General features: G+C 35.7%; 1 protein-coding gene across 3 annotated transcripts in view; it reads left to right on the forward strand.

The window, feature by feature from the left end:
- The window catches only part of adgb (androglobin), a 204,956-nt gene that overhangs the window by 108,528 nt on the left and 69,381 nt on the right, over positions 1-27,047 (forward strand). For all 3 annotated transcript variants that reach the window (XM_039747534.1, XM_039747535.1, XM_039747536.1), the window contains 6 exons: positions 1,778-1,945; positions 6,874-7,012; positions 12,442-12,573; positions 19,280-19,373; positions 23,809-23,943; positions 26,165-26,318. In XM_039747534.1, the coding sequence (XP_039603468.1) occupies positions 1,778-1,945; positions 6,874-7,012; positions 12,442-12,573; positions 19,280-19,373; positions 23,809-23,943; positions 26,165-26,318 (822 nt within the window). The remainder of the gene's footprint in view (positions 1-1,777; positions 1,946-6,873; positions 7,013-12,441; positions 12,574-19,279; positions 19,374-23,808; positions 23,944-26,164; positions 26,319-27,047) is intronic.

Genomic DNA, 27,047 nt, shown 5'->3' on the forward strand with positions numbered 1-27,047 from the left:
TCCTTTAGATCTGAAAATGGGAAGTAAAATAAATGTGTTAGTGGGAAAGATTATCTGTATATTTGTACTGAAAATGTGATCTACATTATAGAAGGCATTTCCGGTGATTTTCAGTTGTAGACTTCATGTATATAATCTGAACTAGTCTGAGGCAGTTGGTGGTGCACTCCTGAGCTGATCGCCTTACATAACCTAATAAATGAGACCAACTAGTCTGCAACTGGCAACAATGAAATCAAACAGGTTTGTTTCTTTTTAGTTGGAGAAGCAGGCTGCGTGTGCAGGAGAGCTGACAACGATTAAATGCTCATCTGGATGTTGAATGCATATAATTCGGCAACACGAAATAAGGAACATGTCCATTTTGAACCTTGTAAACAGAAGAAAGGCTTGTCTTTCTGATGTTGCCTATTTTACATATTTACACAAATGAAAAAAAGTCAAAAACACTGCAGCCGATCTCACTAAACCTTTTCAGAGCATATGCATATGTGAGGATGTTTGCCCTGCCCTGGCACCCCTCTGCGGTTGGTACTTACCTTGTATAAGATGGTGCCATCACCATTTCTCTCTCACTGAAGCTGTGTATTAAATGGGCAGGTTCATATAGTGGATCATGGGGGTGGGTGTTTCCTTTGGAGGCATTAGCTCTCCGGAAATGTGTTCTTTTGAAATTGCGGCACATTAAGTACAGTAACTAAACAATATAGTAATATGACAGAAAAGGCGATATCCCTTCCATCGTGATTACGGTGGTATAAGAATCACATGAGAAAAATATACTTTAGCTTACATTTACTGATAGTTGACGCGGTTACAGACAGGAAGCATATGACAGACTTTTATCCAGGTATGGGAATCTGGATCTATGCAGTCTGCCATTTTTTCGTCCCCACGCTGAGAGGGTTTTCGGACGGAGGTCCGACACAGCTTCAAAGGGTCTGGCTGTTGTCCAAGCCTTTTAATACTGTCTTCTTCACGTGCTGGTCTTCTCTGTCTCCAAACAAGGGCAGGTAAGGACTGAACTCCTCCTCCACAAAATACAGAAATAGCATAATGCCTACATGCCGGTTCTCATTCTCCCAACAAGAAAGGAAGATTTTGTACTGACAGTGGTCAGAAATACTGTTCTGTGTTTAAGCTGACTATGCAATCCTCCAGTTGTCTTTGGCTATCTAGTCTATGCTTGTCTAGCAATTCTAAATGCTGAGCCCCTGTGTGCCAAACTTAGCATGCACATGTGAATGAAACTTTAACAGTGTTGTCCAGATATAGTGACATAAATATTAAAGAAAAATGTTTTATAACAGTGGGTATGTATAATTGCATAATTTTGGGGTTTTATAGCAACTTCAAGACCTGTACACTGTTACCTTGTCTGTCTCTGTCAGCTTTTCGTGTTGGTTTTTCTCTGACTGTGGATGTCACTAAACATGGTTGAGTGTATCCTGCAATGGTGTGGCATCTGGTATAGCTGAGTTTAAATCTGGCCACATGCAAAGCTGCATTTGTATACACAAGATTTTAAAATGAACTAATACGTGCATAACAAAATGAATTACAACTGCATGTCATTTACGACCCTGTACTTTATATTGTACATAATTAAAAATAAGATAGTGTCAGTGCACATTTACCAAGTGATTTTTCTACAAAAGAAAATGCTTGAAAGATTAATTTTATATGTGTCTTTAATGTTGCCATCCTTTGAGATAAAAAGCCATTTTACTGTTTTTATTGTGTTATTTAAATAACATAATGTGTTGTTATTTCCCAGGAGAGCAACGGTTTTACTGCTCAGGCTATGGCAATCATGAAAGCAGTTGGAAGTGTGATGAATCATTTTAGTGACAAAGCTGAACTTCCCCAGGCCCTGAAGGAGCTTGAACTAGTGCTCTACCCTCCACAGCTCTTCAGCTCGAAGTTGGTGAAAGCACATTTCAAGGTCAGTTGAATTTTTTTAGCAACAGTTTTATAGAAAGTCCAAGTATAGCTCACACACTTTTGAGAATTTCTCATTTTATTTATGGTTGTTAGGTCTGTGAAGTGAACTCAGTCAAGCACCTTTCTTTGTAACCTCTGGCACAGAGAGTTTATATTACAAAGCAGAAAAAAAGGCTTTACAGTAGAAAACGTACCAAGTTAGGTTGTTAGGTCAGAACATCTGAAATTCCTTTTCACATACCACTGAAATGTTTTTTAGTTTCTGTGTTCCAGGCTCCAATTGCAAATTCCTGATTGTGCTCATTAAACTCTTCTGTGCGATGAGGGAGTCACAGTAGATGGCAGACTCTTTCACACTTTCTAATAACAGATATTAGTGCACTAATATCTCAGGCGCACTAATTATGGATTCACTGGTGTCCAAATAAGCAAATGCTTCAATATTGTTTCTTGTCCAAACCAACAATTTGGATTTCTATCTATCTATCTATCTATCTATCTATCTATCTATCTATCTCTCTATCTATCATATTCTTACCCCCACATAATCAAGTATAGAGCAGGATCTACTGTAGCTCTGGACAGCAGCAGTTAAATGCAGGTTTTCTTCATAACTTAGTTATACGGAGTGAATTTGGAGTCACCCATTAACCTAAACTGAATATCTTTGGTATATGAGAAGAATCTAGAGAACTTGTATGTATTCAGACAGAAAAAACATGCAGGTGACACACATTACAGATACAGATACAGACCAGGCCTGGTTTCTGGGCTATATCCCTGTTTTTGTCCCACCTTCCAAAGATGTGTATTAGATTAATATCAATGCTAAATTAGCCATGCATGTGTGAGTGTGGGTGTATACACATATGAGTTCTGCAAGTGTCCCACCCTTGACTTCATACTCAAACGCTTCCAGAAAAATTCCTCACCTCATAACTCATAATGAAAAGACGCAGTTTCTTAGATTCTGCTTTTCAAAACATCCAAAGATTCATTACAAAGCATGCCTCATATAGGATGTACACAAAAAAAACTAAATTAAAAAGTAAAGTATATAATTTTTCTGTATACTTGAGGGTAGCATGGGTGGCATGGTGGTGCAATGGTAGCACCTCTGCCTTGCAGTAAGGAGACCTGGGTTCCCTTCCCGGGTCCTCCCCGTGTGGAGTTTGCATGTTCTTCCCGTGTCTGCGTGGGTTTCCTCCAGGTGCTCTGGTTTCTTCCCACAGTCCAAAGACATGCAGGTTTGGTGCATTGGCGATGTGTGTGTGTGTACCTTGCGTTGGGCTGGCACTCTCCCCGGGATTTGTTCCTGCCTTGCCCCCAGTGTTTGCTGGGATTGATGCCAGCAGACACCCGTGACCCTGTGTTAGGATATAGCGGGTTGGACAATGCCTGACTGACTGACTGTATGGTAGCATTCATTATTCTGGTATGGGAGGTATTTTCTGCAAAAATGCGCAAAGCTTTATACCTTGATTTCCCACAATTCTTTGTCCTTCATAGCTGTAGAGATACTTTGATCAATAGAATACTTCTCAGGTTGATAGTGTTTAATTCACATGATATTGATCTTTTCACCCCTGTACTTCAAACTTCACAGTTTGCATGCATAATTGTAGTTCTGAAGTTATTAATATGTAATTTAATAGCAATATTTAACATGACAGAAATTAGCCTTTATTATGTCACTAGCTTATGTCTGGGCTGGACAGACAGACACAGACACTTCCACGCGTAGACGTTTACATATAAGATAATTTACATTTATTTGCACTGAAGTAGAAAGGTTTGTATTTTTGTAGTTTCATCACCCATCTCTGGCATTTCCTCCCTATCATGTACCATTTAAAACTGTTTGGCGTCGTGCCAACCAGTGGTCTTGAGTGAATGATGCCGTTTGACCACAGGTGGAGTGTAGAGTGTATAGTGTCCACCCAAAAGGGTCATCTGCCCAACCAGTGGAAAATCAGTTTTAAAGTTTTGCCATTTAATTGCAATCCCTGACTATCCAAATCCTCACTACATGGTAATGTCCTAGTAATGCCACTGTATTTAATATATTAGGAGCACCCAGCAAACAAAGGCTTATTGTTCCTTGTGGTTGCCCATCTTTTCACATATGTATTGCCATTGCCAGTGTGTGTTTTTCTCTCATATAGTTAGGTCCTTGTCTTGTGCTCATAACATTAGTTCAAGTTCTGAAAGGATCCACCACTACAGTGTACCTGTATATTGCACTGGTATGCCTAGTTTAATTCATACTTTAATAAAGTGTGAAAGAAAATGTTTTAAAACAATGCAATAAAAGAAAAATATAGCTATCTTATAGGATACCAAAGACCGAGAATAGTTTTCAGCGAATTTGAAGGTTGAAAACCCTATTTAAGGTCAAATAGAATAGAGAGATCATAAAAAGGCTATTAGAAATGAAAGATGTGAATAAGATGGGATGTAAACAAAACATCCAACATGTAACTGGGGTTACTAGGCTGATAAATGCAATAGCACCAGCTGATGGGTTTTTTTTATTCTTTCTTTTTGGGCAACTTTTTATGCATATTTATATATCTTAAAACAAATTCACTGTTGCATCTATATTGTGCCATCCCCACCTAATCAAAGAACTGTGTAGCTGTCTGTGATATTAGAACCATAATCAGATACTCCAACTGTCCATGAGCCCCACTGCACCAATTCTCCTGCGACGAAGTTTAAAAAAACAATAAGAAACTACTTCAGTACATTTGCATTGAGAAGAATGCCCAGTGGGGGCTGGACAGTCTTTTGGCCTTGGATTACCTTCATATTTTGTTTTTTGCTCCAGTATCTCACCAGCTGGGGCTTTTCATTTTTTTCTGTCCTTCCCTGCCTTCTGAACATAGTACTGTATCAGACTTATCCTTAGAGACCTAAAAGCAAACCTATGTATAAGGATGCTACTTTTTCTGTTTTACCTGTATTCCTAATTATGAAAGTGCATATTGGTCCATCATTATGTATTATTTTCACATGCCATTTATTCTTATTTCTAATTGTTTTTCTTCAGCATCTTGTGAAACACTTTGAGCTACATCCTATGTCAGAAATGGCATAACGTTTGGCCCTTGCTGTGGAATAACTGATTATATGATATAAGATTTTTCATAAGATGATGATACACTATAGTCTGTGTACTGCAGTGGAATCATTGGGTAGAAGGGTACTTTCATCAGGTTGGACAACCCAGCCCTGACTCTGCTGTAGAATATCCTAGAGGGTGTAGACAGCTAGTTGGCCAAGGTCTGCTTACTTCTGAATGTGTCTGAAATTGTCTTTGACTCTCTTTCCTATAATTTCATCTCCTCTATTGTTAATTTGCCGTAGTTGTACAATTAATTACCGTATATACTCATCTATAAGTCGGGTCCTGAAACCCGAAAAATCGATCATAAAATCAGACCCCGGCTTATAAGCCCATTCAAACATGCAACACTTAATTTTTTTTCTTTACATCTTCTTGATTCCTCCAATCTCGCAGCAGTTTCTCAAACACATTGAATTTTGTTGCAATAGCGCAGTTACCAATTTTGTTCACCACTGCAACGACTTTTAACCAGCTTCATATTTTCTTCTGATCGAACACTCCATTGTAGATAAGGGATGCTCTTACGATAAATGTGTATGAGAGTGTGAGAAACGAAAAACACAGAATAGTGCAAACGTTGCCTTGGAGTAGTTTGGGTCACGTAGGCACAATACATAGAAAAAGAGGCAGTGTGCTCCGTGATTACTCTCTCAGGTGGGCGTTAGCATATCATAATCTCTTGGTCCAATACCCTGAGTTTTCCGCATTCGACTTACACGACCGATATTATAAAATACCGGATATTATATGATAAAATCAAGCTGCGGGAGAACTTAAACATGAGTATATACGGTAATAAATGGACAGATATTGTTGGTTTTCAATTAAATTATTCAGTTTCTACTTCTTTTCTTTATATTTTAACAAATTTGTATCTTTAAATATGCTAGCTCTTTATTTAGTGATTGGTATAATCAATTCTTGCATTTTGCCTTGAGAGTTGTTGTAGTGCTCTGGGCCTGCACTAGGTGAGGAGCACTGTACAAGAACAAATTAAATTGTATTATTTTATTCTATTTCTGAGCTGGCAATGATAGATTGGCATTCTAGCTCTAAGAAGAGGACTATTTACACACTGTTTTGTGTGTTATATATATATATATATATATATATATATATATATATATATATATATATATATTATATTGTGTTATAAGTATATATATATATATATATATACAGTATATTTATACATTGTCGTTTAAGACATGTGTAAACAATAACTATTATCCTCCACTGATAATTTCTGTATTATCTATATCTGTTATTTATTATATTACATATCTGTTGACTATATTTATGTATCTAGATTGCAAATACCATACATTGCATCAATGATCATATTGCTAACTACATGTCAATATTGCAGCTACTTTTTTGTCTTGTCTTGTTTGTGTTTTAATTTAAAATTTAAATTCAAATTTTAATTCTATTTTTAATTTATTATTTGTACTTCTTGTTGTTACACTGTGGACCCTGAGCTCCACAATTTCGTCTATCTGTATACTTGTAAATGGTTGAGATGACAATAAAGTTCACTTTGACTTTGAACTTTTTGAATCCATTGCACACCCAATGTCCTTGGAAGGGAGGCTCTCTTTGAATTGCCCTCCCCAAGATTTCATCCTTTTTTGCTTACAAGGTTTTTTTTTTGTGTTAACTTAAGGAGTCAAAGCTGGAGGGCTGTCAATTAAATAGGGCCTGTTAGTGCCCATTAAGGCATTCTTTGTGTGATTTTGGGCTATACAAAAATACCTTGTTGTTGATTGAGCTTTTCCTCTCCCTTTCTTTCACTTTAGGCTTTCAATAATGCTCTGCAGTATACATTCATCAAAGTTCTTAGGAATAATTTAACCTTAGATGACGTGTTTGCCATCAAAGTATTTACTCGTGATGCTTCCAACTGCACTATTGCCAAGGAATCCCCCAGCCTTACAAGTAAGTACTTTAAGCATACACTGTTTTCATTCGGAGCCCCTCCTTGAGAGGCTTGTTTTTGGAAGCCTTCACCAAGTCAGCAACATCACATCTTATTTGTACATCCAAGATAATAATTTTTGGGTACCCCAGACAAATTGTCACTTATTTCACTTATGAAATCTGGCACTTTTAAAGCAAAGTGTAATAGCATCTGCAGTGTGGCTTTGACCTGCAGTGCAGAACAGTGTGCCTGCATTCTACTGTTCAATGAACAGCTTTGGTTGCTTAAGTACACCTCTGTTTTCACAAAATCAATTATCCAGTAGGGCAAACTGAAAGAAAAATGGTTTGTGCATTAGTAGAGATAAATCATGCAAAGTCCTTCTGATTTACACTGACCAAACCAAGAAGGATGAACAATTGTAGGAACACTGAGCAGGTATTCAGATAAATCAAGAAGGAATGAGCAGACCCTCAGGCAGGCTATCATTTCTGTAGATAGTTGGATACTAGAAAATCCTTCAAAACTCTGCATCCTCATAAATAGAAATGAATGGCTCCAAAAGCCATTACAGTTAAGTAACCAGTATTTAGTTTGGTTAAATCACTTCCTATGCAGAAAATGTTAGACTGATCTGGAAAAAAAAAAGTATAATTCCCAGATCTTGAAAAAAACTACTTTTTTTCTTGCTAAAAGTGGGAGAAACTAAAAGATGTGTGTGCTATTCCTAAAATTCTTATTTATTTGTCTATTTTATTTTGTAATGTTCTACAAACATTAAGGTAACATTACCACCTGCGTTTGTTAAGAGGCTTGTAACAGTTCAACGAGTAGGCAAGACATACACACCTGATGTACCTAAAAGTCACAAACACATTGAGCAAGGATTTATAGCACAAGTAGCCACTAAATCATTAGCACGACCCTGCATGTTCAGTTTCCCATTAAGTCCGATAGGTAGCTTAATCATGCAACATGTAGTTATAAATAATCATTTTGAAAATGTTAAATGTTACAATGTCACTGTTTCTGCCAGCAGTGTAGTTTTCCTTCCATATTTGAGAAACATATGTAGCAAACTATAAATTGGCCCAAGTTTAAATAAGACTGGATGTGGGCCCTGCAATGGACTGCTGCTCCATCCAAGACTGTATCATTGTTTGTTCTGCTGTTGTCAGGGTAAACACAGTGACCCCGAATTATAAATGAGTTCCAAGATGAATGGATGTATGGGTATTAAACATGTGTGGACTTTTACCAGTAGCACTACCAAGGGATGAATGTATTTCGCCAAATAATTTTGCTTTTCATTTAGTTAATATAAACAACTGTAGAGTCCATAAAATGAAAACAAATAACTGTTAATATTTAGATTAGGTAAACTTTATCAATGCCATGGGGAAATTCAGAAATATGTCCCTCATGCTTAAAATGGAAGATGATAAACAGCACTGCAGCACTAACTTTTATAGAGTTGCATACGTGTTGGGTAGAGATAAAAATAAAATATCAGATCAGACATATTAAAATACAAAGCATATACCTGGGGAAAAGTTTCAGACACAAGGAGGCACATACAAAACTGTGTATTTAGTGAGTGGTACACAATGAGGCATTGGAGTATCAAGAAGATCCACATCCAAAGAGATTAGAGGCCTAATGTATAACTCTGTATGTAGAATTCACACTAAACCATGGCATATGGACATAACTGGAAATGTGCATACACACCAAAAAAATTTAGATGCATACAACTGTGCATACGCTAAGTTCCATGCACCCTAACAGCCCTGCCCTGGATGCACCTACAGCCCCACCTCGACTCCTCCCAAAATTTTGCATATTTGAATATGCAAATCGATATAAATAGCTCCTTCCATTCAGTGTTTTGTTAAAGGACAATGGCAAAAGCATGTGGAAAAAAGAACTTAAGCTAATGTGAAGTGGAGGCAAAGAAAAACATACTATTTGTTGATTTAAGCAGTGGTATAGGCAAAAAAGGAAATGGATGGAGTAAAACAGTATGGCAGAGACACTTGAAAGTTCAACTTCAGAAAGTCTCACAGTACCCAAAATAAGAAAGAAGTGGTCATATTTCAAAGTCGACATGAAAAGGTGAGTCATAGCCCACCATCTGTTTATTCTCTTTCAGACAATATTACAAAAGCTGACTCCCTTGTCAAGAACGTGACTCCAGGTGGTGATGGTGCTCGGAAACTGCCAGGCAACCATCTGGCTTTATGCTGATGGAGGCTATTCTGGAGTCACAACATCCAATAGTGGATACTGCAAGAGATGTGGCCAATAAACTAAGGAATATAAGGGCTATACTGTCTGATATTGACAACAAATTAAATGAAGGTTAAAAAATAAATGCTAGCAAGATAAAATATATTTTCTAAAGAAAAGTATAGAAAGTACACAAAATAATTAAAATAGTGATCAAATATCACATGTTGAAAAGCAGGATAAATAATATAATCTGACCAAAATCAATCCCCTAATTCATTAGTGAGGCTGTTGCTGTATCTGCCAGAATAATTCACGCATTCTGTACAAATTTGCCTCTTGTAGCTCTTTATCATGATCTGGACTTTGTTTTTTACTTTTCAACTCATTTTTTGGCCTCTAAAAATGGAGATATTGTTCTAGGGGATTTAGAGGTCAATTAAATGGTCGGATCACTTTTTTTAAATAAAATTGAAGACATCATTTTGAATTTCATCTTTCCATGGCGCCATTACATTTTATTATGGGTGCCACCATTGTTTGATCTTTTTGATGCAGGGCAATCAATTTGTTGGTAGACAAGATGATCATGAGTGAGTGACACATGATGTCATTACCATGACAGTGTAAATCTCAGCATTGTATACTTCCTAATTGTCTGAGTTTGTAGATAAATTAAAATAAATTTTAAAAACTTCAGATTATTATTGTTAACATATCTCCTGATTACAATTTTTTTAAATTTCTTGACTTCATATATTGTATTTTGGCTTAGGCTACATGAATTATTCTGGTTATTGACTCTCTCTGACTTTGTTTCTCATTCTAAAATTTTGTCTTGCCTTTTTTTATTTAATTCCTTGTTATAATAATTTGCTATTACAACCACGATCCATCATCTGATTTTGTCTTACTTTGAACTGTTGCCTCCCTGTGATGTCAGTACACTCTTGTTCTTTCGACCATTTATAATATTTAGGTTTAGGGTCCTCTTCATTAAATCACCAATTATACACAGCTCTTCTGAGCTGTTTTACAGCAAAGTTGAATTGCCCGAGATCCATTGTGGCCTTCCAAGATATCAGTGTCCAGGGCTGCGTAGGTCCCAAGAGGGGTTTACCAAGTTCCATTTCATTTGATGTTTCTGTGCATTACCTTTTCCTATGGACTCCAAGTATTTCCCTGCAAAAAAGCAATACAAGTTTTGAGGCATCCAGGGTTCTTTCCTAGACCTCCATGTGTTCTTTTCATGCATACATATTGTATATCATTAGAACAATCTAGACCATAGCAAGCCATTCAGCCCAACAAAGCTCTCCAGTCCTATCCATTTATTTCTTCTAAAAAAAACATCAAGTCGAGTTTTGAAAGTCCCTAAAGACTTACTGTCTACCACACTACTTGGTAGTTTATTCCTAATGTTTGTGCAAAATTTACCCTCAACAAGTTTCCAACTTTGTCCACATGTTCTTGATGAACTCATTTTAAAATAACAGTCTTGATCCACTGTACTAATTCCCTTCATAATTTTAAACACTTCAGCCATGTCACCACTTAGTCTTCTTTTGCTTAAACTGTATAGGCTCAGCTCTTTTAATCTTTCCTCATAATTCAAATCCTGTAGCCCTGGAGTCAACCTAGGTGCTCTTCTCTGGGCATTTTCTAGTGCTGCTATGTCCTTTTGGTAGCCTGGAGGCAAAACTGCACACTGAACTCCAGATGAGGCCTCACTAGTGCATTATAAAGCTTGAGCATAACCTCCTTGGACTTGTACTCCACACATCATGCTTTATAACCTAACATTCTGTTTGCCTTCTTAATGGCTTCTGAACATGTTCTGGAAGTCGATAGCTTAGAGTCCTAAATCCTTCTCATAAGGTGTACTCTCGATTTTCCGACCGCCCATTGTGTATTCAAACCTAACATTTTTACTTCCTATGTGTAATACTTGACATTTACTGACATTAAATTTCATCTGCCACAAATTTGTCCAAGCCTGTATGCTATCCAAGTCCTTCTGTAATAATATAACGGATTCCAAATTACCTGCTAATCCACCAATCTTGGTATCATCTGCAAACTTAACCAGCTCGTTACTTATATTCCTATCTAAATCATTTATATATATATATTAAATATAGCAGCGGCCCTAGCACTGACCCGTGTGGAACACCACTCTTAACATCGGCCAATTCTGATGACATTCCTTGCACCATCACCCTCTACATCCTGTGTCTGAGCCAATTCTGCACCCATCAAAAAACATCACCCTGAACTCACACTTCTTTTAGTTTAATGCTCAGCCTCTCATGTGGCACCTTATCAAATGCTTTCTGAGCACGACAGAGTGAGCGATAGTGATACTGTGTATAGATATAATAAACAGGCACTCAATGGCATGTAGAATGGCAGCAGAACACAAAAAAGCAAAGCAAAATAAGCTCAGAGTGTTTCAATGCTCTGTAAAGCAGTCAGTATTCAGGTAAGAGCTCCGTTCTGTGCTCTGTCCTCTTCAGAATGACACAACCCCTGCAGGGAGCATCTTGGCTCTACAGTTGACAGACTTAAAGGGGAGGAGTCATTTGCCCTCATTGGGTGGTTTCTCGGGGCTGAAGGAAGAGTCCTGGACTAGTAGTGCTTACTTATGATGAGCCAAGAAAGTGAACCTCAGAAATGCATGTGTGACACTATATAAAATGTTAGACTGGTAACAATTCCAAAATTAATGATAATAGTTTTATTAATATTAATGTTCCCCAGTTATTGAGGGGAACAAGATTCAGTATAACTCTTAAGGTTTGGGAGGTTTACAGGGACAGTTGGTACCATGAAGGGGAATTCCACACTGGCATAGATAGTAAATTTAATGGTGGTCATGTAAGCCTGGAAGTATTCCTGGTGGATTTCTCAGAAGTGTTCATGGCTCTGCGCTTAAAAGTCTGTTCCAGTAAGTTCACTGGCAATTTTGGTTTTTGGAGGTAGCTGGTGACATGGAGGTACTTTTGTTTTATAAGAAGGTCTGACATCTTGCAATTTGTTTTTAATATGTTGGTGTATTGTTCCTTATCCTTGATCCTGTTATTAACTGCTTTTGTTAATACATTTTCTATCTTATATAATTTTGAATTGGCTAAGCATGGATTTTGGAATGGTTATCAAGAGTTTGGTGTTCAAGTTAAATCCTACACTATGACAACTATGTTTCGGTTTTTCCTAGGTGTTAAAACTGAAACCCCAGAACAGTGGATTAACAGAGAAGCAACTGAAGAAGAAATAGAAGCAGTAACTGTTATACAGGCTGAATGGAGAAGGTATTATATTCGTAAAATAAAGAGAGCAAGAAAGCCAGGTATGTATGCATATAATGATAATATTTTAGAAGGAAATCATATCAGTTATATAGTAATATTCTCATATATAGATACAGGTATAATAATATTTGTAATGTTAAATTTTCATTCTGTATGTAGTTTCAAAATTCTGAATTTTGAGAACTCTGAATCCTTTTGGGGTCACAGAAATTCAAAGCTGATTATGCAAGGCAATAACACACTACTAACAGAATGTTAGATGACTGTTTCAAAGTTAGGTGCCTACAGAGTTTTATTTTTGATTTTGTCAGTTAGATAGGCTTTTTTCTGCTACTTCCCAGCATGGTCATCAAAAACATAATGATGGGTGTGCTTAGACTCTACAGCAGATTACTTTGAAGGCAGGTAATTATCACATCAGAAGTTTGTAATTGCATTATGTAATTTATAATTTGTATCCAGGACTTATTACTTTGTTCAAATGGATGTTGAACTACAAAGGAATAGCTTCACTGAAATCATCTTGCACACATTACACGTTTATGATCTAAACACAAGATGTTAGTAAAAAGCACACATTACACAATTAAAATCTAAACCCAAGATATCAGTAAAAAGCACACTTAAGGTTGTTCACGACCATCCTGGGAATTATAAACTTTTGGTAGACCATCTTGTTTTTGTCAACACATAATGTAAAGTGGATATACAAGCATAAATTAGCATAATGTCTGATTAGCAACATTTTGGGTGCATTTTTCCTTCCAAAATCCTTTAATGAGCGAGCAGCACTTACTTCCTATTGGAATCCTGCTTGAGCTGCTGCAAGGGACATGTGATATCAAACGAACAGCCAACAAAAGTCACTTCCAGCAGGTAATCAAAAGTCACAAAACAAATACCTAAACCAAACCATACTGAAGACCCTTTCCCTGCTAAAAGATGAACAATTTTCTGTCTGTCCCATTACCAGGTCTGGAACAAATGATTTAGTCAAAGGTCCATTTAGTGAAAAGCTTTGTTCCCATCAAATTTGAAGTCATGTGTAGTGTAAGCAATATAGATTTTTTAAAACTGTATCAGTAAGTATTGTTGAAATACACAGTAGAGACTATCCAGATAGTCCTAGTGGCAGGAGCTGTTACAATACCTATGTTTCTTAGACTTTTCTGTATATTTTGATATATTTAATTTAAAAGAACCTTCTTATATTATATCAGACCTCTGGATTTTACTGTGATAGATTGAATAGGTTATAATGTTTCAGTTGATGTATCTGTCTGCATTTTCATGCATTTCAAATGTTTTATTTCCTTCATTAGTTAACTTGTGCTATTTAAACTCTCAAAGCTTCACAAAAATGTTGAATTTATCTGGACTCACGTTTCTTGCTGCATGAAGAGCGCAATTAATATACAGGACAATAAAAAGGCTGTACTAAATAATCACTTTAATATCAAACATTTTCTGAATAGGAGTATCTGACTCCTTTCACTGTTTTTCAATCTGTTACGTTTCATAAACCACATAGTTGTCAAAATGGACTAAAGATATTTATGGAAGTGATTCTGGATGAGCATGTTATGAGTTACAGCCTTAGGGAGGATTTGCCTCAGACTGATTTCAACTGTTAAAAGAGAACTTTGAATGACCGCACTTGTCTTTACCCCTTAAATGTCATTAAACATTTGCAGCACAAATGGTTGCTGTTGCTTTTAATGTTGTTTTATTTGTGGCCATGTTCTTTGGCAATGATCTTAGATGAGGAACAAATAAGAAAATAACACTTAACAACAGCACACTTGCATTTAGCTTTCCATACATTTATTGGTAATAAAATAGTATTATAGGTAATATATATAAAAAAACACGCTTATATTAAGTTAAAAAGAGTACTAAAAAGTAAAAAGTACTAATCATACATCACTGTAAAATAAAAGGTGGGCGCTTTTGCTAAGATTTTAAGAAGTGTTTTTTGAATGTTGATTGGTGAAAAGTGCCCACGCTTTTATTTTACAAGTGATGTATGAGAGAATTATTTTTTACTTTTTAGTACATTTTTTAACTTAATTTAAGCGTGGTTTTTAAAAGTATTTTTTATATATATATTACTTTCAACTTTTTAGTCTTGGGTTTGTTTTAGTATAATTTTGTAATCAATATTTTAACATTTCCTTTAATATTTCTATCCATTACTGTTGCCATCTATTGGTAAAATCTTTAACAATTCTTCACATGAAAATTTCATTTCTTAATTAACATGGATTAATTGATCAGTTAGTGAAACTGATTATTGATTCATGTATTGTCATCGGAAGTGAGTAAGTCATTTGGACAATGGGAAGTGGGTTAAATATCGATTACAAGATTTGTACCAGACAACAAACAAGTGAAGTTAAAATAAGCGTGGTAATGATAAAACTCACTGCAGCTGTCCTCAAAAACATAAGTCTTGCTAATTTAGTTTTAAAAATCTTTATACCTGTGGGATGGGAGGCATGGTGACACAGTGGTAGCGCTGCTGCCTTGCAGTAAGGAGACCAGGATTCTCCTCATGTCTGCCTGGGCTTCCTCCGGGTGCTCCAGTTTCCTCCCACTGTCCAAAGACATGCAGGTTAAGTAGATTGGTGCTACTATATTGAACTGAGTGTGTGGCTGGGATGTGTGTGTGTTTGCCTTGTGATGGACTGGTGCCATCTCCAATAATTGTTCCTTCCTTGCACCCTGTGCTCGCTGGAATAGACTCCAGCACCTCCAGCAAACCTGTTCAGGACTGAGCGGGTTAAAAAAATGACAGACTGTACCGGGAGTCACCTCCGGTTAAAGTTGTCATTTGCTTTATGTCTTCAAATTCGGCTCTAAATGGCTGACCCATCTGGGTGTCCTCAAAACTTCATATCTTCTTGTCAATTTTCATTTTACATTGCTTTCGTCCAGGTCTGTCTTCTCTGTTTTTACATTGCTGCTATGAATGCCTTTCATTTACAGTCTTCTGTGCTGCAAACATGCACTGCTGTATTGGATATTTTTGTAATATTTGTGATTGCTTTATAATGTGCTTTGTTATATTACTTGCTGTGTGTAAGGCTGTTTATTCAATAATGACATTTTTCTAAGTAATGAAAAATGCTGTGATATATTTCAGTGTATAATACATAAATGTTTTCCTGTAGTTTGCTTTTTAATGTATTTCTCAGTCTAATTTAGTTAAAAACTTAGCATTTCATTTTCTAGCCTGCCAGTGATTGGCAGCTGATGTCTGCTCTAGTAGCCTTGGGTGCAATTTAGGGAACAGTTCTAAAAGGGATGCCAGCCAATTCCAGGGAACACATCAGGTCACACCAGAGTTTCCAGTAAACCTATCGTGGAAAACTGAGTGGAAAACTCAAGGCATAAGGCTAACCAACTCCACAGAGATAGTAGCTGGGACTCTGGACCTTCGAGCCAGTAACTCAAATAATTACATCACCCTTGGTTGACAATGCATTGTGTAATTATATAACGAAGACATTACAAGTGTTTACAATTTGTCTTACTTATTTTATGTCATATTTCAATCAGTAAAAATAATTTCATCTTAGTAAATTCTCTTGCCTGCCAAAGCACTACATTCCTTCCATGCTGTCTCTGTGACAGTGTTTGCCCTCACAGCCACAGCTGTCTTCTAAAGCTTCCAGTCTTTTATCGCTCAGTATTATTAGCAGTGACAGTCCAGGCAATGTGATTTCAAAGGATGACCTTACTGGTCACTTTGTTGACAATTAAGTTTAAATTGAGCATGGATATGGCGGTACAATCTTTAGCAATGAAGCTAAGTGGAAAAGTTTTTGCCAGTGCATAAGTATTCTGTTCCTTTACACTTAAACTGAACTTAAAAAGACTAGTTTTACAAATATTTTATGATTTTAAGTTTTGCACTACATTTTCTAGAATAGTTGTATGGCAGTGGCAATAGATAACAGATATGGGACCCTAGATGACCAATTGTGCAGTAAGTTACAAGTGTTGACTCACAGCTCAGTTGGGTTTATACACATTTTGGAATAATAGCACACCAAAGAGTGTGGTTTGAGGAGTTGTTTGGACTTTTCAGTAAGCTGTACAAACACTAGTTTAGTGAAGATTGCTTGAGTCTTTCTTCATTTTTAATACTGCCTCTTCATTTTTTGTTTTTTCTCTTGTTTTGGTGCTATATGCACATTTCACAGCGCTGAAAGCAAGGGTTCAAACAGCAAAAAGCAACAGCATTTTAAAAGCAAATGCATACTTAAGAAACTTATAAGGTGACCATATTTTTTTAGAGAAAAGGAGATGATCAAAGAGGATCATTTTGGGCAGAGTAATTTTCGTCTCCCATGTTAGTTGCAGTAAATAATTAAAATTCCACAGTAATATTGTATATTTTGAAGAAAACATGTCAGAATGAAAGTTTATCACTGTGATTTCCTGTATTTCATCAAAGCTTTGATATTTGCAAACCAGAAGTGCTTGAGGACTAAATGATCTCCCCTCATTTGTAAACTGTCTCTTCTCCAGTTACAAACTAGATTAATGTCTGGGTATGAGCTGCACGTTTGTCCCATGGTCAGATGCTTTACATTAACTTGGGAGTGTCTGGTTCAGCTCTTAACCTAAAGACATGCTCTCATGTTATACTATTATTTGTAAAATGCCATAATTTAATGCATGGTACATTTCAGTTTGGTTTGGCACAGAGCATATTCAAAAACTAAAACCACACGTAATTATAGGCGGGGCAATTTTAGGCAAATGTGTCCAAGCTTATAAATTGGAATAGGCTTTTAAGTATTATGACAATGGAAAAGATGGTCGGCAGGTTTAAAAATGTTTTGCATATAGTGCTGGGCAAGTTTACCAAAATTTTGAATGCAGCAGGAAATTAATGAGAACTCCATGGTATATAAATACAGAGCTAAAAAACACAGTTGAACAGAAACAAACAGCTGTAAAAGATAAATACTGTAAGACTAATAACTCACATGAGAGGAATAGTTCAAATAAATATTAGGAAAGCTAAAAGGCACAATGGAAATAAAAACAGCAACAAAGGCAAATGATTACCCAAAGAGATTCTGTTAATAATTTAGTAGTAAAAGAACTGTCAAGGAATAGATGAAGTGTATTAGGAATGGTAAAAGCAAGCTACAATATATAAAAATTACATTTGCAAATGCTCTAAATTTGCATTTTTCTTGAGTTTAAATGTGTGCAGAAGTTGATAACCTCCTGAAAGTAACAATAACTACTAAAGAGGTACTTAGTAACTTGGAAATTGCAGAGGAGGAGTACTGCTTACATTAAAAAGGATGAAATTTAACAAATCACCAGGACCAGATAACATTTATCCTTCAGTGCTTAAGGCAGATGAGGGACACAAATGTAAACCCTTCATGTCTGTTTTTTGAAAATCACTGTGTACTGGAGAATTCCTACTTATGCCATTGTAAAAAAAAAAAAAAAGGATGATTGGATTTATTAATCAAACAAAAAGAAGTAGGAGTTTAGGGTACGGTATGTGGGTGGGAACAAACTTGGGTCAACAGTGTCAGTAATGGGTTACGGTGAGAGAAACTTTGTGAGAATTAAGTGATGGTAAAAGTGAGTTAAGAGTAGATAATGTAGAATTGACTAAATTGTTACAGACGCCATACAGGCTTGGGCAGATTTGTGGCCCATGAAATTTAATGTAAGTAAATGTCAGGTATTACATGTAGAAAGTAGAAATATTAGATTTGAATACACAATGGGAGATCTGAAACTTGAAAGCACATATTATAATGTTCTAGGAACTATAGTAGAGTCCTCGCTATCTACATCAAGACAGAGTGCATGAAGTACAAGTCAGGGGAGGTTATGCTTAAGCCTTATAACAAACTGGTTGGACCTCATCTCGACTACTATGTGAAGTTTTGATCTCCATATTACAAAAAAAGATATAGCAGTGCTAGAGAAAGGATATGTGAGAGCAACTAGGCTGATTTCAGGACTAAGAGGTATGAGCAATGAGAAAATATTTAACAAGTAAAATATTTTTAGTTCAAGCAAAAGAAGATTAAGGGGTGACATGAAGGAAATGTTCTGAAGGGAACTGGCGCAGTGAATCCCAGGTGTTATTTTAAAATAAATTCTTCAACAAGAACACTGGGGGACGGTTGTAAACTTGTAAGGTTATCTCTTGCTCAAATGTTAGAATGTTTCTTTTCACGTGAAGAGCCATAGACTCATGGAATAAATTACCAAGTAGTGCAGTCAAGTGCAGGACTTGAGGGTCCTTCAGATATCGACTTAATGTTATTTTAATCAGTTTAGGTAACTAAGACTGTTAATCTTGTGAGGCTTAATGGCCTTTTGTCAGCACAAGTATTTTAATGTTCTGATGTTATGTTAGATTCTGTAAACACTTTGTTGTGAGAGAAAGTTGAGTGTCTTGTGATGATGTGCCATTTTGTTGTTCCACCTTGAGTCTATTTCTGTGCAACAGGCTTTGGTTTCTGCTAATCTTCAAGATTAGTAGTCATGTATGAAAGCAAATCTGTTAATACCAACATGGACTGAATAGTCCGTAGAAAACAACATGCTAATTAATGAACTGTTGTGATACATAACATTTTATTGTAAATATATTTTAGGGAAAAACTTTGACAATATGAATTATATTTTTGTTTTCTTATTGTTAGTCATTATTTTTGAGATAGAATATATTTTTTTTTTATTTTCATTTAGGAACAAAGGATAATGAAATTGTCACAACAGTCCTACAAAGAATATGGTCAGTAATGGAGCCAAATATAGAGCAGCATGCAGTGACATTATTAAGGTAATGAATAAAAGAAATACATTATTGTAACAGTTTGAAAGATATAGATATTGTTTTGTAAATAAGGAAATACGATTATGAGTATGGACTAAAATACATACAGATATGCAAATACACATATGAGATGTTTGGATGAAATATTGGATCAGCTTAGCTATTAGCTAAACAAACAAGCTTGATGGACTGAATGGTTTCCTCTAGTTTTTCAAATTTCTTTTGTTCTGTAATTGTATGTGTACAGTATTTGTTATAGCACAAACACTTGTGCCATCTTAAACATGACAGTCCTGAATATAACACTTCATTTATAGCCAGGCTAATAATACCTAGGCTTTTCCTTCTTACCATAGGTTCATTCTTTCATGTTTTATTTTCAAAATTCTTTTTCACTATGAACATGGGACATTTAACAGGCTATCCCTACTTATCAGGGAAAGTTTTTCTTTGTTCACAAGTTGATGCCTGGATCGATCTCCAAGGCCAACTTCCTTCTTTAATCAAAGTCAGAAGTGAACTTGTTTGTTGGTTCTTACTTTCAGTCTTATACTACCATAACATCACGTGACAAGAAGTATTCCCTTGTCTTCAAGAGGACCGCACTAAGTGACGTAGACACCTACAGGATTCCCCTAGGGTTGTCTTATGACAAAGGGTTGAAAAGATTCTCTAAAGCATCTAGACTGCCTTTTCAGAATTCATCTGAGGAAGGTTGAGGCAAACCTTAACTGTATACACATACATACTGAATATACACATACATATAAGTATGTACTCTTTAAAATATTTGTCTCTATTATTGAATAAAACTATATTTCTCATGTGTTACTCTATGATGGCCATATAGCCTGAGTCAGTTACAAGCATTATATGGTCTCAGTATGAACTTTTGACAAACAATGCATTGATATTCCAGGTCATATTCAAAAGCAAAGCTAACCTACATAATGTAATGTAAAATTCTCAAACCTGCTCAATCCAATTCAGAGTGATATGGTTTTACATACATTTTATGTATCAGATTAAATGATACACAGTATGTCAGAGTGTGTAATTGAGTTGACACCCTTGGAAATTACTGGCAAGTGCATTTGGCATTACACATTACTGCCTGCTGAAAGATAACCTGTTGGACTAAAATCATATACCTTTCTACTGTGAAAAGAAATTGAGTTGTGGCTGTTCTTTTGTTAAATAAAGAGCACAATACAGCTGTTTACTCTTAAAACATTTTGTCAGTCTCAGTAAGGTTCAGTAATTGTCCATCCTTTAAGCTTTTGCCGAAATCAATTACTATTGACCATGTCTCAAAGGCACACGTTCTGATTTATACATTCTACCAGACTCTCCAGTTCACGCCAAATGTAGGGAACCAAGACACAATATGCATTGTACAGAACATTGTGCTTTTTCATTTTAAATTGCAGCTAACATAGAATACATGTTAAAGCTGCTTCTGCTTCACAATTAATGGATCCCATTTGTACGGTGTATTCATTATGTTACAGCTTGATTCTCAAAATCTCCAAAGAGCCTAATGTGCAGTCATACTTCTGGGCACTAATTTTCTAACCCTTAATAGATTTTATTTGCACAGTATATTCAATATGTCTGATGTTTTGTGCTTCAGAAATGCCATGACTCTTCCTGTATTCCTCACAAACTGCATACTGACAATTTTCACAAAAGTCAATGACTTTTTTCCAGTCGTTATGTCTAAAATTTGACTTTCATACGTTTACATATTCTGAGCTCCTTTTGGATCTTCACACTAAGCTCAGAACACAGTAAACTTTAAAAACAATAGTAGAAATGTAGTCCATCTGCTGATCGTTTCCATTACGTCAGCCAATCACTTTTAGGTTTCTGGATCAGGAACTTACCTCAGTATGTAACCGTATTCATTAGTCAAGCGGGGCAAGTGGCTGCTGTTTGTACTGATTGTAGTTTAAAGTGACCAGTGAGGAGTGCTGAACCAAATAAGACACCACATTTTGTGATACCAGCTATAAAGTTCACAATGATTCTCTTTGATTCTCAAAATAATAAAAAAGGAAAAGAAATATTAAGAAGTTTTCCCCATATGATGGGGGATCATTTTTTTGCAATAGTGTTTGAAATAAATAAAAATGTTTATCATTTGCTTAATTAGGCCAGGTGTCCAGTAAAAAAACAGAATTTTGGTGGGGTCACCAGGATTGAGTCTGAGAACCATTGGTCTAGTGTATTTATCTGAAAATAGTACTTACTGTATATACTCGCCTAAGACCCAAAAAATCAATCACAAAATTTTACCCCTACTTGTATGCCCATTCAAAATTTTTTCTTACATCTTCTCGCTTCCTCCAATTTCGTACCAGTTTCTCAGACACATTGAATTTTATTGCAGCAGTGAATTTACCAATTTCTTTCGCCCCTTCAACAAGTTTTCATTTAAAACGAGCTTCACATTTTCTTCTGATCGAAAGCTCTATCGTAGATAAGGTATGCTGTTACAATAAAGGTGTATGAGGGTGTGACATACAAAAAACACAAAACAGTGCAAATGTTGCTTCAGAACAGTTCGGGTGTTACCATGTGGTATGGTAGGCACAATACATAGGAAAAAAAGGCAGTGTGCTCCGTGGCTACTCTCTCAGGTGGGCGTTAACATATCATAATCTCTTGAATCAATAGAGTGAGTTTTCAGTATTTGACTTATACGACCGACATTATAAAATACAGGAAATTATACTGTAAAATCAAGCCCCAACTTATCCGCGGGACAACTTAAACGCGAGTACATATGGTAATCTGTATTCAACAGGTTTTATTGAAAATCAACGGTTTACTGTTCTTTTTTAACTTTAGATAAAAATTATTGTTTAAATGTACAATGTATTTCTTTTACATCCATCACAAACTCTGATGGCATTACGTAACCAGTTGGCATCGATGTTATTAAAACACGGGGGAGTTTGTGAGGTTTTTTGATGGAGACAACAAACACCCCCCTTGTCTGCATTTGCCACTAGCAAACAATGAGGTTTCACTGCCAGCTGTGCCTCCACACTTGCTGAGCACCTGGCTGGATGTTGACCTGGGGTTAACTTTGTTCATTGGTGCCTTTGTCTATGCCCTCAACCTCAATCTGCAGCAGACCATACCACCACATTGACATTGATGCTTAGACTTCAGCAGCTCTTTCATGTAGTTTCTTATTGTTTAAGATTGTTCCCTACCTTTTGTCCCCTCATATTTTTAGTATACATTGGGAAATTCCACTCGGATTATTAAAACACAATTTCAAATATTAAAACAAAAAACAAATATAGATATCATTGCTAGCAGAGTACTGTCCTAGATATCCAATGGACTAACTCACCTTTTCTAAATTATGCACAATGCTTATAAAATGATAACATTGAATTACCATATAAAGTCAAATTCTATTTAATTCTGTTTTGATTTTTGTTGTTCAATATATGTATATTTAATTTTACCTAATAATTGTTTATCCAATTTTGATCATTATTAACATTTCATTAAATTTCTGACATTTACCTAATTTTATATGGATCTGTATCTTTAAAATGAAATAATTTAAATCTCCAATGGAAACTTGTCAACCATAGTTATTGTTTTACCATAAATTTTTTAGGAATATAAGTGTGAAAAAGGGGAAACCATTTAGTCTATAAAGCATGTTTTGTTAGCTAAAGGATAGTTTCTGTCAATATCTCAACAAAATACAAGCAGCCCTTGAGTTAAGAAGGAGTTGTCCTCCTACTGACGTTCATATTTTGCATGCAAATAAAATGACAGTGAGACAATATTAATGTACTTTAAACAAAAATAACTAAAATGAATCAACAAATCAATTGAACAATATGTTGACCTTATACTTAAACATTCTACACTTTTTGACAATGGAGTTCATAGAGTTAGAAAAGGCATTTTATGATGGCATGAATAGCCACTGCCAACTGATAACTGATTCCTCAGCAGAGATGTGCTGAACCAAAGTTGTGGTTTTTGCCACTTATTTAAGCAGCCAGCTGCCAATCGGACTGCTTACATGTCACTAAACTTACTGCATGTCTGCCGGTTACATTGGGCGACACACACATATCAAATCACTAAATGATTGAAAAGGGTGGCAGTCTGTAGTGTGCAGTAGTATTCCTCGCCTCTAGTGATGAATGCTAAGTATTCATCTATGAATATCAAATGTTGCTAGATGAAAATTAATTGAAATTCAGCTGAAAGAAATACTTTTGAGGATTTCATGTGCTGTTTCATATTTGCAGAATTTCTGTAACCCAGCATAACTCGAGACCCTTCTTGTCCTTGTCTAAAAATATAAATATAAATTCTTTGAATAATTACACATTCTTTTCTTATTTACCTGAAATAAGTATGAAAAATGTTCAATAATCATTAACATCATTTTTTTTAGGCATATTTTCAATAGCAACATAAAGTCTGTTCAGCTTTACCCATGTTACCAAGATGAGTGGACCACAATGTGCTTTGCTGAGTATTCAGTAACATATCTTGAACAACCGATGAACACATGGTTTGTTGTATTCAGGTACGAGGATCCAATCTCATTCTATGTTCTTTTTATCTGTTACATTCCCACAAAGCAATCAGAGGGCATCAAATGTACTGCTAGTATTCATGAGAGGCCAGCACCATGGATGTCTAGAAGGCTGGCTCTGACGAGAGGCCAGTATACTTACACTCAAAGCCGATCAGTGGTTGTTGTATGACTACATAGCAAAGAGTGATAAAGAAACATTAACATTGTCTTCAGGCAAAATTGTGTCACTTGAAACATTATGATATGGATTGAAAGAAGCTGCCCATGGAATTTATGCATCGCCTCTCTATCATAACTGGCGTCAAAAGAAGGAGCTGAAAGGGTTTTATCGGTTTGTAATAAGGCGTGGTAATGTATGCTAAATCAAGGATAGTCAGCCATCTTTGATTGAACAACAACAGAAATTTGAATAAATAATATTACAGGTACAAGCAGTAAATCTTTTGATGAGATGGCTTGGGCTATTCTGCTGAAATGTTAAGTTTTGAATAAGATGAAATGGTTTCATCTCTTGGTCTCCCTGAGCTGTGAAAGCATTGTCATTGCCTGTAGACCATACTGCTATTAGTATGAGGGGTTAACACCATTGGTGCAAGGAAAGCTTGGACAGCAAATAAAGAATGAGAATAAAAACACAAATATTGTGTCTGAAGAAATTTTACAAAAGCAATATACTGTAAATATTGTGTGACCACACATTTAGGTATCCATTATAAACCAGCTACTAACAGTATATAAGTATTTTAACTATATTAATAACAAAAAATGTAATTAATAATAATAGGACACTTATGTTGCTGTCATTTTTAATTGTTTTATATTATATAAAAAAGGCTTTTTGTATATTTTATTATATACACTCTTAATAGGTGCTTGTAATGGAAGCCTTAACTGAAGTTGTACATAATTTGTTTTGTTATATCTGTGTGGTTACATCTGTGCATTGTCCATATTTCAGGTGGTAAAAAATTAAACAATTTTTCTTAGAGGTTAAATCAAGAAAGCTTCAGACTTAACATTGGCATCAAAGGAAAACCTGCTTGTACATGATAATTAGGATCAAATAAATAGAGCTAAGCTTAACACCAGCCAAGAAGAATAAATGTAATAGTATAACAGGCATCATTTTAAAAATGCTCAAAATGATTATGCTTCACCAGTCACAGTGTACCAGTCAAACACAAAAAGAAGTGACTGCAACATGGGAACAGCTAGCTGCTTGGCCAAGGTGGCTTGCATGGGAGGCAGACATCACTAAACCTGCATGTCCATATCATTAGCACAAAGGGACAGATCTGACCACCACACCTAGACAAAAATGTTGTGAGGTCCAGAACAGTTAATAACGTTACTCAGAATAATAAAAAAAATAAATTTACCTTTTAATTCTATTTTGGTTATCATTTCTTGATGTTATTTTACCAGTATTGCATAAATTATTCTAACTTGATTGACCCAGTCCAGGGTTATGGCGGCTGAGAACCTATCCAAGCATTGCTGCACTTGGCGCCTACCAGAACTGGGCTGCCAGTCCATCATGGGGCCTATTCACACACTCACTCCTAAACTCATACAGGACCAGTTTGAAGGCCAGCATGCAAGGACATGGGTGGAAATCCATTGTAGACACTGGATAACAACCACATTGTGGATTTGTTTAGAAGCAGAACTAATCACTGTACCACCATACTTGGCAATTAATGTTATTAAATAAATGTAACTAAAATTAAGTAATGTTTTAAAATTTTATCTGCAGTTTTCTCTTTGTCATGTATTGGGATATATTTTAGTCATTATTATTCTGGCTTACAGGTACAAACTCATATAATTTACCATCATTATGTGTAGTGTCCTGCAGAAGTACTCAGACATTTGTTTTTTTTTTCAAATTGTGCAAGAATTCAAAATGCTTTGTTTCTAGTTTTGTCCATTATGAATCTAAATTAACAGCATAATTATTTGTTTATGCAAAATTAGGGAAGTACATTAAAATATCAAAATATTACATTTTAGCAACTTGGAATCAAATATGTGAAAATAAGTGGACAAAAATCATGCCAAGACCTAGAAACATGTTTAGACCTATGCCAATCACATTCCCCATATTCCCCAACTTCAGAAGAGGCTTTTTATAATTGTATTTTAAAATCATTTGCAGAAAAGTTTAACCTATTTGGTTTTCTTTTTTCCCTTTTCAATCACTTTAAAGGGAAGTGTTTTATTTTCCAGAAGACACAGAATTAATGTCATATATTAGTTGCGATATACCAGCCTGCATTCTTCATGTGACAGACAATGAGACAGGAGAAGAAGTACCCAGAATCTTCCATAAAGTAGAACCCCATCTTTATAAGAAACATAAGGTAATAATCCTTTGAAATGAAAAATTCTGATTTTGTGCAGTACAAACTCTAAAGGTCATGTATAATATAACTATATTATCATACTTAAGGACATTTGAATCCAAGCTCTTCACTGGAAATATGTTAACATTGATGTTGTTCAGTAATATTAATTATCCATAATGATAGCTGCCTCATTAGCCTTGGCAGAAACAATACTCATCCCTATTTAAGTTAAATATGAAACATGAAAGTAGCTGAATTAATATACATTGAGAGAGAGCATAGACAAATGGCTGAGAGGTTTTAGCTGTTGTTTAATCAAATATTAGAATGGACAAGACACATCATCTAAGTAGGTTTGTGAATGTTGCTGCCAGATATGGGAATCAGCTTCCCTTCTGGGATTTCCATTCACTGCAGTCCTGAGAGTTTATAATGAATGATTCAATAAACAAAATACATCCGGCAATTGACAGACCTGTGGGAGAAAACACCTTGTAAATGAATGAAGTCGGAAGAGAATGGTGCCAGACTCATTTAAGCTTACAGAAAAGCTATTGAAACTCTGATGACAGGTCTTTACAGCAGTGGTGTGCACAAGGGCATCTGTGAATGCACAATGCCACCTTGAAGCAAAAGAGGTACATTATTAGAAGACCACACCTTATTCTGTGACTGTTAGGAACAAGAAAATGAGGCTACAGTGGACATACCAGCACCAAAAAATGAACACAAACAGAAAAACGA

The sequence above is a fragment of the Polypterus senegalus genome, chromosome 3, assembly GCF_016835505.1.
Source record: "Polypterus senegalus isolate Bchr_013 chromosome 3, ASM1683550v1, whole genome shotgun sequence".
NCBI lineage: Eukaryota > Metazoa > Chordata > Cladistia > Polypteriformes > Polypteridae > Polypterus > Polypterus senegalus.